The 14,528-nt window shown below is 42.2% G+C and overlaps 2 protein-coding genes across 4 annotated transcripts in view; both read left to right on the forward strand.

Annotated features, from left to right (window-relative positions):
- The window catches only part of abcc8 (ATP binding cassette subfamily C member 8), a 91,508-nt gene extending 90,284 nt beyond the window's left edge, over positions 1-1,224 (forward strand). For all 3 annotated transcript variants that reach the window (XM_003214741.4, XM_016993201.2, XM_008107458.3), the window contains one exon: positions 990-1,224. In XM_003214741.4, coding sequence (XP_003214789.3) covers positions 990-1,127 — 138 coding nt within the window. In that variant the 3' untranslated portion in view covers positions 1,128-1,224. The remainder of the gene's footprint in view (positions 1-989) is intronic.
- Positions 1,225-3,848: 2,624 nt separating this feature from the next.
- Positions 3,849-7,282, forward strand: kcnj11 (potassium inwardly rectifying channel subfamily J member 11). Its single transcript, XM_003214804.3, has one exon. The coding sequence runs from the start codon at positions 4,724-4,726 to the stop codon at positions 5,903-5,905; it is 1,182 nt and encodes a 393-aa protein (XP_003214852.1). The 5' UTR covers positions 3,849-4,723; the 3' UTR covers positions 5,906-7,282.
- Positions 7,283-14,528: the final 7,246 nt, after the last annotated feature.

The raw sequence follows: 14,528 nt of genomic DNA on the forward strand, positions 1-14,528 counted from the left end.
TCAAGATGTGTTTAATTGAATCTTTTCCAACAAACATGATCTGAAGATGTGCCCAAGTACACAACCTTGTATGGTCACCCCCATGGTCATAGCCCTGCACATTTGAAAAACATAAGAGTGAGGAAGTTTGGTTTAGTCTGTTCAAGGAGAGAAAATTCAAGAATGCAAAGGAATTTCAGTGTATTTGTTTTATTGTATAAAATCAGATAGATGCTACTGTTTGTATAAAGAAACCCCCACACTGAAACAGTTGAAGTATAATAAAGCCAACAGCAGAATAAAACAACCAAATGAGCATAGATCATAGTGGAGGCAAACACTTCAAGCTAAACTAAAATCAAGGCTATTCCCCACCCCCCAAAATGACTTAACACTTCATTTAAAGCAGTGGTTCTCAACCTGGGGCCCCCAGATGTTTTTGGCCTACAACTCCCAGAAATCCCAGCAAGTTTACCAGCTGTTAGGATTTCTGAGAGTTGAGAGCCAAAAACATCTGGGGGGGCCAGGTTGAGAACCACTGATTTAAAGGGAAAATCTTTCTAGGGAGAGAGTTCCATAATGTAGATGACAAAAAAGAAAGGACCCCGACTTGCTTCCCAAGTAACTAGCTTTGCGCTGTTGGGAAACATGGCACAGCCTTCTACGTTGAACAAAGTGAATGATCAAATAGGAGCGCAGTTCTTCCTATGTCCTAGTGAAATACCATTTTGCAATTTTTAATTGAGAACCCCTACTTTCAATTGTGCCTGGAAATAAATGGGAAGATATAGCATATGGAACAAAATTGGAGATATAGGATTGTTTTCCAGATTAGAATAATCTCATCTATATAATAATCTACATTATGATGAGCCAGGAACCTGCATAGAAATGAACTATAATATTTATCAAACTCTTATTTTGATATTAACAAGAGTTATCTAAATGTATTTCTATCAAACATGATTTAATTAGTAACTAGAATTATCCCCATGTCTTTTGTTTTCCAGCACCGAGTACACACGATCCTTAATGCAGATATGGTGATTGTAATGAAGAGAGGAGTCATTCTGGAATATGACAAGCCAGAGATCTTGCTGGAACAAGAAGGGAGTGTCTTTGCTTCTTTTGTCCAAGCAGACAAGTAAATGCAAATAATTAAATCTTTGACATTTCAATTTTATTATCCATTTTCTAATTATGTAAAATAATTGTAAATAAAAATATTGATTATTTAATAATAAAGGGCCTAGTGTCTTCCTTCTTTAGAAATGAAATATGTACCGCCTGTTTGTCAATTAATCTTTTAAAACAAATTTCCTAATTAATCATAAGAAATTATTTACTTCACTAAATCAACTAATTTACTACACTAAAATTTTGCAAGAAATCGTATATATTTACTGCAATATAAATGGCAATAAATAAATTTTGAATGTTAACTTTTCAACTCTGAATAATATACATAGCGGCATGGTTGAAAACTAACGCAAATAATTTGATGTCTGGTTAAATATACTACATATTGAATAGTTCATAAACATTAAAAGAAATAAAAGAACAATATACAGCACTGTTTGCAACTGCTAAATGTTCAGACTTTGGAAGAGTATTTGGAGTGTGAGATTTGAGGAATCTGCTGCACTCTTCCTTCATCTCTGTCATACTAAATACAACTCCAAGTAGATGATGTAATTTTACCTCGGAGCTGAGACTGTGGTATGTCATAGCTGATCATTTTTGGCTGTATAGGACATACCTTAAAATACTGTAATTAATACTTCTAGAAACCTGTGAATATATATACACACACACACACACACACACACACACACACTGAATAGATTATTCTGCAGGGTAGGACCGACATTCAACTAAGCAGTTTTACCACAATGTGACATATCATTTTCCTTGGTTTTGGTGCACACACATCATTGAGATCATGGATGCTTTCACAGTGTTTAAAGCAGTGGATAAACCTAATTGCAACAGAAGCTATTTTCAAACACTTTGCTGCTCTAAAGTCAACCTGTTCTAATCTAGTTTCAAAATACATGAAAATACAGTTCATGAATATTAGGGTTGCAATTTCTGTTCTGGTATGCTTATGTTGGTGCACTTTTTTTACTAAGGCTGTGCCTTAAAAGGTTGTGCAGGGCAAGTTTGCAAGTAACATGAACAGCAAATGAGAACAGCAGTTATGTAAAGAGAGGGAACACGAATAATCTGTGTAAAGATGAATTATATGCTAATTTTGTGTAAGTGAGAAAGAGCAAAAATGTGAAACTGAGAGAGAAAAAATAAAAATCAATAAATTTAAAACAGCTATTATGGGAGAAATAGTGGACACACTGATAAAAATTCATATAAGACAAATGGATCTTACGGTGAGCTTTTATGAAAGTAAATTAGAAGGTGAAAACATAATTGTGTAGAAATCTGTTCTTGGATGCATAAACCGCTTCCAGGTATTTCACTACACCAAAGGATTCCTTACCATATAAAATATTGCTTTTTAGTCTTTTTTATATATACAGGATTAAGCTGTTATTTGCTAGTGTTATGGCAAAGCAATAGGGAGTGGAAGTGATTTGCGTGCCACAGAAGAAGAGGTTGATGTAGTTGTCATATTTAATGTTGGCAAGGTGCATTTGCACCTGTATGGACTTGCTGGGTGGCAAGACACTGTCAAAGGGGGTCTCCTTTGTAAGACAGAGTGCCTCTCAAACCAGAAAATAGTTTCATGTAAAGTTCTGCCTGGAGGATAAGTGAGAAAGCAGGTCTAGCAAGGCCAATTGCTCAGATGCATCAATTAAAACATTGAGAGAGGCCCTGGAAATGGCTGAACTAAAGCAACAACTGCCTACACATTGTCATTCCCCCCCCCCCACACACACACACACTCTTTGGGCTGAGCAACAATGGGAGAATCCATATCCCAGCAGGTCTGATTCATGTAAGTGGGGCAGTTTTAATCCAGTCTTTAAAGGAGTTGGCCAATACAGCACAGTGCTGTGGTTTGAGCCTTGGACTATGACTCTGGAGACCAGGGTTCAGCCATGGGCAAGTCACACACTCTCAGCCTCAGAAGAAGGCAAAGGCAAACTTTCCCCCTCCCAAAAAAACATTGTTAGAGTTGCCTTAGGGCCACCATAGATCAAAAACAATTTGGAGGCACACAACCATCACCAATAGGTATGATAAGATTCAGCACCATAGACAGCGCCTTTGAAGATTGGCCTAAGCATCCTGCATGAGATTTCATCCACTACTAAGTGAGCCTAATAGCTATTACAGCCCAAAAGAAAGGCATTTCTTCAAGTAGATTCAGTAACACAGTTACTGTTGAGCCAAGTTGCCTTGGAGTCATACTGTGAGCGACCACAGTTATCACCCACAGCCTGTGTTGCTGCTGCTCAGAGTGCTGCAGAGGCAAGCAAGGGCCCATGCTGAGCTTGAATGCTCAAAGTTCAGGTACCTGAAGGACTAGCTATGCCAGGACCACCCTGTCCATCTATTGGGGTACTCTTTAGACACCCTTCCTGCCCTAATTCCTCCAGCAATATGAGTGGCCATTGGAGGCTGAAAATATACATTCTCTGAAGTGCAGCGCTACAAATCCCATTTGGGTTTTTCTTTTATTGACATTTTTTGTAAACCGTTCTGCGAGCTGTTAGAGAGGCATAATGAAAATATGAATGTAACCATGGAAGGAGCCTCCTCCTCCTCCTCCTCCCTCCTCCTCCTCCTCCTCCAGCAGATGGAAGGCGGCGCTGGGCCTCTCCTGCTGCCTGGAGACAGAGGACTCCTGCTGCCATAAAAGAGGAACGGAGAATTAATGCAGTTTGACGCCACCCGAAATGGCCTGGCTCAATGCTAGGGAGAAGTGGGAGACGTAGTTTTGGCGAGGCACCAGCATTTTTTAGCAGAGGCGGCGAGACCCCTTGTCGAACTACAACTCCCAGGAGCCCACAGCGCCTAGCCTGGGCTGCGACAACGGCGCCGCGCTCCATTCATTCTACAGCGCACCCCGGCTCCTATGACAGTCTCCTGGTTTCATGATTTCTCCCTCAGATGCCACTCAAACCCCATCCCACTGGAGATCTCGCTGGTCTTCAAACCGACCTCCTGCTCCCTTTGGTGTAGGGGTGGGGGGGGGGGGGAGGCTCCCCAATGCAGGCCAGGATCCCCCCCCCTTGCTCGCGGAAGGCTTTCCTCGCCCTTCCCTCCTCGAGGAGGGGCGGGGAACTCGTTCAATACCTGCGGGGTCGCCACGGAGAGGAGGGCCGGCCTATGGCATCCAGCCCCAGAAGGCAGGACCAGCTGAGTGGCTTGAAGTCACATTAGGACGGATTTGAGCTGAATATCAGGAGGGAGGGGAGAGACAGACAGATAGAGACAGAGAGACGTACCAAGGGCTCTCCTCCTCCTCCTCCTCCTCCTCCTCTTCGTCGTTCTCCTGGCGCGTCCCGTGTGCTGCGGGGCTTCCCTTGCGCCACAGCGCCCCCTGCCGCCACCTCGAAGCAGCGCTGCGTCGCCCGGCCCAATGCGCGTCCAGGCGCCAAGCCGCCCCCACTGACCGCTCTCCTCCTCCTCGCGTGGCGGGCGCGGCGGCGATTGGCGTGAGCAGCTGGGCAGGAGGAGGAGGAGGAGGAGGAGGAGTGGGCCGGCGTGCGGCTTCTCCTGCCGGGAGCCCTGGCGTTGGGTCTCCGAGGGCGGCCGGGGTGCGGGTGGGTACGCGGCCATGCTGTCGAGGAAGGGCATCCTCCCGGAGGAGTACGTGCTGACCCGGCTGGTGGAGGCGGTGCCGGAGCAGGCCCGCTACCGGGCGCGGGAGCGGCGGGCTCGCTTCGTGGGCAAGAACGGGGCGTGTAACGTGGCGCACAAGAACATCCGCGAGCAGGGCCGCTTCCTGCAGGACGTCTTCACCACCCTGGTGGACCTCAAGTGGTCGCACACGCTGCTCATCTTCACCCTGTCCTTCCTGTGCAGCTGGCTGCTCTTCGCCATGATCTGGTGGCTCCTGGCCTTCGCCCACGGGGACCTGGACCACAGCACCCGGGGGGGAGGGGACCCGGGGGACGGCTTCGTGCCCTGCGTGACCCAGCTGCACTCCTTCACCTCGGCCTTCCTCTTCTCCATCGAGGTGCAGGTGACCATCGGCTTCGGGGGCCGCATGGCGACCGAGGAGTGTCCCGCTGCCATCCTGGTGCTGATCGTGCAGAACATCTCCGGGCTGATCATCAATGCCATCATGCTGGGCTGCATCTTCATGAAAACGGCACAGGCACACCGGCGGGCCGAGACCCTGATCTTCAGCAAGCATGCGGTGGTGGCCGTGCGCGGGGGGCGGCTCTGCTTCATGCTGCGGGTGGGCGACCTGCGCAAGAGCATGATCATCAGCGCCTCCATCCGCATGCAGGTGGTGCGCAAGACCACCAGCCCCGAGGGCGAGGTGGTGCCCCTCAACCAGGTGGACATCCAGCTGGAGAACCCCGTGGGCGGGAACAGCATCTTCCTGGTCTCCCCACTCATCATCTGCCACACCATTGACTCCAGCAGCCCTCTCTACGACTTGGCCCCCTCTCAGTTGCTCCACCACGAGGACCTGGAGGTCATCGTCATCCTGGAGGGGGTGGTGGAGACCACCGGCATCACCACCCAGGCCCGCACCTCTTACCTGGCCGATGAGATCCTCTGGGGCCACCGCTTCGTTCCTATCGTGACCGAGGAGGACGGGCAGTACTCGGTGGACTACTCCAAGTTCGGCAACACGGTGAAGGTGCCCACACCGAACTGCACTGCCAGGCAGCTGGAGGAAGACAGCAGCATCATGAAGACTGTGGTCTTGTCCCCCAAGGCCACCATCAGGAAGAGGTCGGTGAGGTTGAAGCCCAAATTTACCATCTCTGATGAACCCTCTTGATGCCCCTCTTGCTTCTCAGTTGGGCTCTGGAACCTGACGCCGTAAACATGCTCAGAGAAAGTGCCGGATTTAAGACAAGTGAGGCCCTGTGCTAGTGAAGTTAGGAGGCCCCTGACTTGGGCTCTGAAGGAGGTCGGCCCGGTAGGCCTCCATTGCCTACTTTATGACACACTCTCATAGACTTTATCATTATGTCTGGAATCGCTCCAAAACAAAACGTCTTCAAATTTAAAAATGAGCAAAATCCACCATAGAAAAATTTGGGGCACAGGAAGTGCTTAAGCACAATGGTAAATCCATCACTGCTCAGAAATTGCCTCTGTTTCTGTTATTCAGGTAGGTAAGGTACCGATTGTGCAAGACAGCTGTGTGCATCCCAGTATCTAACATGAACCAAGCATCCAGAATCCCCTCCTTTGACTTGCAGGGTTATTTGCACAACCACTTGGGGTGGAGAAACTATCCAAAACTGAAAGACACCCCCTTTATTTATTTCTTCTTTTTGAGAACTCATTTTCTATGTATTCTATTCTGTTAGCTCTGCCTCGGCTTTGGATAGACCAGACCTGATGTTTGGTTGTTGTTTTTTTAACTTCTATGCTTCCGATACTGAAGGAGGCTCCATTGGTTTAATAAGAAGGTCGTTAATTTTCCTGACAACAAAGACTGTAGACACAAGGGTGCCTGTTTACGCTGCAATGCTTTATGTCTTAAGAAATGTACACATTTAAGTTAATGCATAAATAACATTATAGCTTCTTTCACTTGAAGCAGATTAGGAGTTTTGTGGGACACAGATATCTTGTAATTCAGTCCAGTTGTCTCCCAGTTCGTGCTTGGGTGTAGGAACTGGGAAAAGGAGGCAGCTCAAAGTATGAGATGGCGGTTAAGGACGTGAGGTGCAAATAAGAAAAATGAAAAATTCAAAACGGGTTTATATTGTGCCACAGTCACCCTGTGTATGTCCTTCCTCTAACACTACTTTAAACTTTGTTGCGTTTTCACAGTGCCACCTCCAATGAGATTTGGAGACACATTATTTCTGGCCTTGTTCATAATAACTGAAATGCAAGATTGAAGCATTTACATCCATCGCATTTTACTATTAAAAGGCTGTCTTTTATCCCTAAGATTCTTTCCACGCTTCTAAAAGGTGAAATGTCAATTGAAAACAACAAACCCCGCCCCCCAATTAATCTATGGGAATGTTTCAATGTAAATGGGATGTAAAGGATACATAGTAATGATACCCAAGTAGCATTACTCCAACAATATTTTCTAGCGAGTACCACCTCCTATGAAATTTGGAGATATATTATTTCTGACCTTGTTCACAATAACTGAAATAGTAATAATAATAATAATAATAATAATAATAATAATAATAATAATTTATTTTATAACCTGCCGTCTCTCCCCGAAGAGACTCGGGGCAGTTTACAGAAATGTTTATTTATTTGCTCTATTTTTACCCCGCCTTTCTCTACCCTGAAGGGGACTCAAGGCAGCTTACATAGAGGCAATTATTCAATGCCTTAAAAACATAATACAGACATTAAAATTAAATTAGATTTAAAATAGACATATTAAACATTTAAAACAGTAGATTACATAAGAAATCACGCCATCCATAGTCATAGTCCAGACCTTTCCATAGTCATTCCATATTTTCCAGATGTATCATTGCACAGCCCTGTTCACTAAAAGCCTGATCCCACAGCCAAGTTTTTACCTTTCTTCTAAAGGCTAGGAGGGAGGGGTCGGATCTAATGTCACTGAGGAGGGAGTGCCATAGGCAAGGGGCCACCACTGAGAAGGCCCTGTCTCTCGTTCCCATCAGTCGCGTCTGCGAGGGAGGCGGGACCGAAAGCAGGGCCTCCCCGGATGATCTTAATCGCAGAGATGGTTCATAGTTCAATAACAAAAAGGGAAAACATTCAATGCCCAAAAACAAATAAACAACAATCAAGGCAAAACATGAAATAAAATGAACTCAATATAACTTATAAACAACCAAGACCAAGGGTTATACTAAACAAAGATAGTAAGTACAATAAGTCAAGCCTATAAAACAATACATTGAAAGCATAACATACTATAATATGTAATGTAAAACTGGGGCATTCTGTCCATCATACTTAGCTACTACATTTGGTGTCAGTTGTTTATTTATTAAAAATAGGTTTATTTATTGTTTATTTATTTAAAATAGGGCTGGCTTTTATCCCCAATGCACTTTTCAAACTTCTCAAATGGAAAATGTAATCCCTGTGAAACTATGGGAATTTTAAAATGTAAATGGGATGTAAATGATACATAACAATAATACCTAACCAGCATAATTACACTCCCCATAGCCTTTGAATCCAACAATATTTGCAAGCAAGTAGCCACAGAACGGGAATAAACAACATGCTCTTGACATTGTGCCTGGCTGCCACATGACCTCATCTGTCAAGTCACAGCCATGCTTTTTAGTTTGATAGGCATAAGAGGGTGGTAGTTGCCTTGGTCAGAGTGTTGGACTAAGACCGGAGACGCCAGCAGCCAGTCTCATGCATTGGGAGGCCTTGGGCCCATCACATCCTCTCAACCTAACCTACCTCAAAGGGTTTTCGCAAGGATTATAATAAGGCAGCCTCCAGGATGGGAGAGCTGTTTATCCTGCCTTGCAATAACTGCTGATAACAACAGAAATAACTGCTGATAACAAAGCATCTACTGTGGAACTGCTCTTTCCACACAATTGAACTGCTTTGATTGACACAGCTAGTTCAGTAACCAGACATAGGGTGCGTCTACACTGTATAATTAATGCAATTTGACACCATTTTAACACCATTTAATGCTATGGTATCGTGAGAGTTGTAGTTTGGTGAGGCACTGCACTTATTTGGAAGAGAAGACTAAATAACCTGTAAAACTACAACTCCTGCGATTCCGTAACTTTAAGTCAGGGCAGTTCAAGTCATACATTAGTTCTACAGCATTGAAACACCCTTATAAATGAATTTATTTAACCCAGTAGTTGTAATCAAACTGAGATCAACTTAATAATTTAATATATCACTATAGAAACCAGGCATGCATTAGGCAAAAACTATATTAAAAAACAATATAAGAATATGACTTGCAATTTTGAAATTAAAGTCTTAATGCATGTTTAAAATTAGCATGTATATGTTTTAATACATTTGCATGCTTCTTAAAATATTTGTTATGTGAGTAAAGATGAGATAGGCATAGCAATAAGGCAATATGTTTTGCACCCTTTGCACAATATGAAACAGAAATAATCTGTGGCATGGCATAGAATGGCATTTGAAAGAGTTAATTTATATTGTGGCAATCCACATTTTTTATTTAAAACTATTTATTAAATATCAATAGTGCAAAATTAAGACCATGGCATTTAATGCAATGAAGGATAATTTTTGATATCTTACCTATCCAATTTGTTTGCAATTTTCTGTGCATTTTTCTACTGGGGTGCAAGGGCTCTTTATTTTCCTATACAATCCTGTCTTTACAGCTTGCCTCTTTCAATTATTGTTAAACTGTAAAATTGTCATATGAAATTGTTAATTTCAAATGAAAATGAGTTGTTTTCACTTTCAAAGGTGCCTTATTCCTCATTCTTATCAGAATTATTTTTGAATGGTGTCCTTACAGGTTGCTTTGTCTCCAAGCCTGCAGTTCAGAAACCAGCGGTGTATCTCCATTGTAGAATTAATGGAGTTTGACATCACTTCAACTGTGATAGCTCAATACTATGGAATCATGAGAGTTGTAGTTTGACCATGCCTGCCAAAGAGTGCTGGTGCCTCACAAAGCTACAGAGCCTATGATTCAATAGCATTGAGCCTTGCCAGTTGAAGTGGTGTCAAACGGCAGCAGTTCTACAGTATAGATGCTTCCTAAGTCAGATCACTTGGGCTTACAGATACCTCTAAATTATATATGGAGCCAAACCAGTCTGAAACTCAAGTGCGTGTTCTTTGTTAAGCTGCAAGTGGTTCTATATATTTTCAGAGCACAGAAAATGTTGTCTTCTGTTAGAACAGTGGTTCTCAACCTGTGGGTCCCCAGATGTTTTGGCCTTCAACTCCCAAAAATCCTAACAGCTGGTAAACTGGCTGGAATTTCTGGGAGTTGTAAGCCAAAACACCTGGGGACCCTCAAGTTGAGAATCACTATGTTAGAAGTTTGTCAATGTAAAAACTTTCTGTATTTATCCTGAATGAAATCAGGGAATTGATCTCTGATGGGGTTGAGGACTGTCCATTAAAAAAAAACCTGGAAAATTTATGAACAGACCTATGATAGACTACAATCCTGTACTTACTTAACTGAGAACAAGAGCCATTAAACTCAGTGGATCTTCTGAGTGGACACACACTGGATTGCATTATTATGCTCATATTTCACCAGCTGCACAAAGAAATATATGTTGCTTGTGACATGTGGTTGTTGTTAGAATACAGTTCTACCCATATTATTGTTTTAAGACACCCACTTGTGTCTACTCATGGCAGGGTAGTCCTGTAGCCCTTGTGGTGATGTTGGACAGCCTGGCCCATCATTCCTCACTATTGTCTTGGGCACCTTTCACACAGCTGAATAAAATCCCATATGTTCTGCTTTGAACTGGAATATATGGCAATGTGGACTCAGATGTCCCAGTTCAAAGCAGATATTGTGGGATTTTCTGCCTTGATATTCTGAGTTATATGGTTGTGTGGAAGGGCCCTTGGACTACTTGACATTAAAGTCCAGCAACATCCAGAGAGCCATGTGATCTCCACTCTGGGCCTACCAAATGATAGGTGCTAAAACAAAGGACATATAATGAAAAACAACCATAGCATTTGCTTCTCAACTATAATTTTTCTATGGACATTTTTTAAAAGGTGAAGAATTACATGATCCCATGTTTTAAAACATATTCGATTTGTTATTGCATGAAAAAATGAATTAGCAGTTTAATTTTTCTTGTTTAGTCTACAGCAAAGACAACACTCCTGACATTTTGCTATTATTATCCTAATAAGCTTAAACTCCATATGCACACATTTATTAAAAATTATTTCCTCTTTTTTTGTTGGGAAACTGGTCACTGTATATAGAAATGTAACTAAAAGGAATAAACCCGGTTATTTATCAATTTCTAATCACATCAATTTTCCAAATACGGAAAAGCTTATTTCCTTCTTGTAATTCTCAGTGACAGTCCTTCCCCTGATCACAAGCAAAAAGAACCAATAGAAGCATCAACCAACATTTTTCCAAGAGCATTCCCATTGCTATTCTTACAGTTAGTATTTGACAGCTGCTGAAGCAAAGTTCAAATGGCATCAACAGTAGGTGGCTTTACTTGCCTCAGAGCTCCTTAATAACATCAATCCAATCCATATAAACAGACTTTTCCTAAACATTACAGGTTTAGTGTGTAAATGACAACTCTGTAGCTGGCCATGTGAACCCAACCTAAAGCACTGGATGTGTGCCATTGATTCTGTGAACAAGGGTGTTGATATCCCATGGGTTAGCTCTTGGTTAAGAACTGCACAATTGTAAGACCCCTCAGGACCAGTTAGTCTAAATCCTGATTTATTTCAGGAAATCTGGAGCTACCGGTCGATAACTGCAACTAGTAAAAGCCTTTCACCATCTTAATAAACAATCCTGAGGAGGCCCCTAATATTCAACCCAAATCTTCCTATAACTTAAACTCTTTTAAGATTTTGTACTTCCTATGTAGTAGAACAGAACTTTCCTCTTCTATGATTCAGGTGAATTCTACATCATAGCATCAATATAGTTTGATGCCATGTTAACTCATTGCTACGGAATCCTGGAATGTGTAGTTTGGTAAGGCACTAGCACTCTTTGGGAGAGAAAGTGGAAGACTTCATAAAGCTCCCATTATCCCATCGCATTGAGCCATGGCAGTTAAAACAGTGTCAAACGACCTTAATTGTGGCCTTAGACATACCCTCCGCCCTTCAAATATTTGAATAACCATGTGTTCTGATTAAAACAAAATTGGAATCAACATTGGTTTAAAACCAGAGATTATTTGCAAAATCATATGTTTTGTTATTCAGATTTAAAATTAACCTGTGTTCAATGAGACTGAACTCTCATGTTGAATACATCTAGGATTGCAGAGGCAGGACAAATGCTGGACCACTCTAACAACCACCATGGCAGGCTATACAGAGAAGTCACCAAAATCCACTAGCATGTGGACAATTTCAACAAAAAGGAGGAAACCATAAAATGAACACAATTTAGCTACCAGTATTTTAAAAACTCTAAAAATCAGGACATTAAAGAAAGAACAACACTCAGAAAACAAGAATTCCAGACATGAAACCATTAGGGTGTACTAACACCTCCCAACAAAGGATTCCCCCGGGCAGGAAGCAGCCAAGCTTTGAAGCTGCAAGGCCATTCAGTGCTAATCAAGGTGGCCAATTGCAACATTCACACTTGCCTCAAGCAGACAAGAGTTCTTTCTTCCACCCTGGACATTTCACAGATATATAACTCCCACTTGCCTAGTTTCCAACAGATCTCACAACCTCTGAGGATGCCTGCCATAGATGTGGGTGAAGCGTCAGGAGAGAATGCTTTTGGAACATGGCCATACAGCCCAGACACATATCATGGATGCCTATTCTCTAAGTGTAAAGAACACATGACAAAGACCAATCAAATTAAACAAATTGGGATAAATCTTGGTTTTAAACTGATTTTGAAAAGAAGATCCATTGTCAGATTTCTAAGCAATGGTATACAGTTTTGATAAGTTTGGTTTGTGTTGTGAATCTTAACTTATGGAATTGTTTAAGACATAGACATAGTGTAGCACCTTTCCAAATTATATTTCCTGCACTAAAGCTGCAAACATGCTTTCAATTGTGTGGCATCTTTATAAAACAATAAAAAATAGGAGGGATACCATTGGGATAAAATTTCCTTTGAAAATTAATCATTTTATGGATACAAATAACACAAATACATATTACTTTAATTTAAGATTAACTTCCACAGAAATATCACCTTTTGGCAATTGTGGAACATGACTTTCATTAGGATTTGAAGCACATTTTTGCATCTCTATGCCTCTTGGATTTCTGCAGCTGTAAGATTTCTTCCTCTGGCAAAGATATTAAGTGCAAAAAGTACTAGAGGGCAGGAAAGAAACAAGGCAACAAAATAAAGTGCTGGGGATTGTTAAGAGACAAATGGTGGGAGGGGGAGAATAAAATTTAAAAAGCCAAGGGGAAGGAAAAAATAATGTAGTCCTGTCTTTTAATAATGTTTCTATTGACAAAGAAACAAAAGGGACCTTTGGAATTCAAAGTCAAAGGAAGAAAATACCCAGGAAGTTCGCCATGCTTTTCTTGTCCTGATCCAGCAGAAGGAGTGAAGTTCAAGGAAATCAATTTCTGCATCCAGATCGTATTTCCAGGTTGTGCTTTGAAGTGCTGAATGAAATATTTTAAAACAACATCAATGTGGAAACCTTGCTGTTTCAAACAGCAGTCCCCAGAATCTCCTGGTTAGTGTGATCTATGGCTGTGCTGGATAGGGGATTCTGGGAAGTGTAGTCCAGAAAAAATGTTCCATTTAAAAAACTACCATCATACCCAACACTTAAGGCTGTCGACATGGGGAGTACTAAGGAGAGGATCATCAATGTCAGTTTTGACTGTGCTAATCTATTTGCAGTGCAGGAAACTGAATCCAGACCTATCATTGCTACTTGGTGACAGCAGCAAAGGTCTCTTCAGTTTCGCTGGAGCAAAGAACCTCACGTACTGTGAGATACGTACTTTAAACTAAATGAAAAGAGTGTTTTTCACTGGATTCTCCAGATTAACGGCAATTAAAATAGGTGTGGGACATAGTGAAATCCTCCGCTTGGGAAAGCAGGTCCGAAACTCTCCCTCTGGCCCATATGTCCCCATAGGATGCTATGCAGAATGTACCCCCCTCCCCACCCTTGTTGAAGGAGCTGTACAGCTGACTTTGTATAACCAGTGAGCCATGAACACTCTCTCTTCAAGCTGCAAATGGACTAGGATGGCAGGGTTGCGGGATTTATGTTAACTTATAAAGACTCCTTGAAGGGTTTTCTCAGGCAAGGAATACTCAGAGGTGGGTTTGCCAGTTCTTTCTAGAGCAGGCACAATAAAATCTGCACCATTTTTATATGAGAGCTAGTATCTACCTAATCATGAGTTTCTGTTTCAATTTAGCCAAAAACTCTTCTGGGGTATTTACTCTCCGGGTTCTAAAAAACCATTCCTACTAGAAATCAATCCAATGAGGGCAAATCTCACTGTACAGAATGGTCAGCCAAATCCAACTTTAATAGGAGGACTGGATTTCAGTATGTCCTTTACAAGACAGGACATGCGGAAGACAGATTAACAGAAGTGGCTCCTATCAAAGTCATCATCCTTCACTGTGTGTTGTCCTTATAGCCATCTATCCAGAAATATATCTGCCTGGAAAGAGCTGGGAGTCTGCCAAGAGACAATGCGCTGCCTGAGGTGTCAGCACAAAGAAAATTCAGTAAGAGAATTTGGGCTCTATCAAGTAAGAATGT

The sequence above is a fragment of the Anolis carolinensis genome, chromosome 1 (assembly GCF_035594765.1).
Source record: "Anolis carolinensis isolate JA03-04 chromosome 1, rAnoCar3.1.pri, whole genome shotgun sequence".
In the NCBI taxonomy this organism is placed as follows: Eukaryota; Metazoa; Chordata; class Lepidosauria; order Squamata; family Dactyloidae; genus Anolis; species Anolis carolinensis.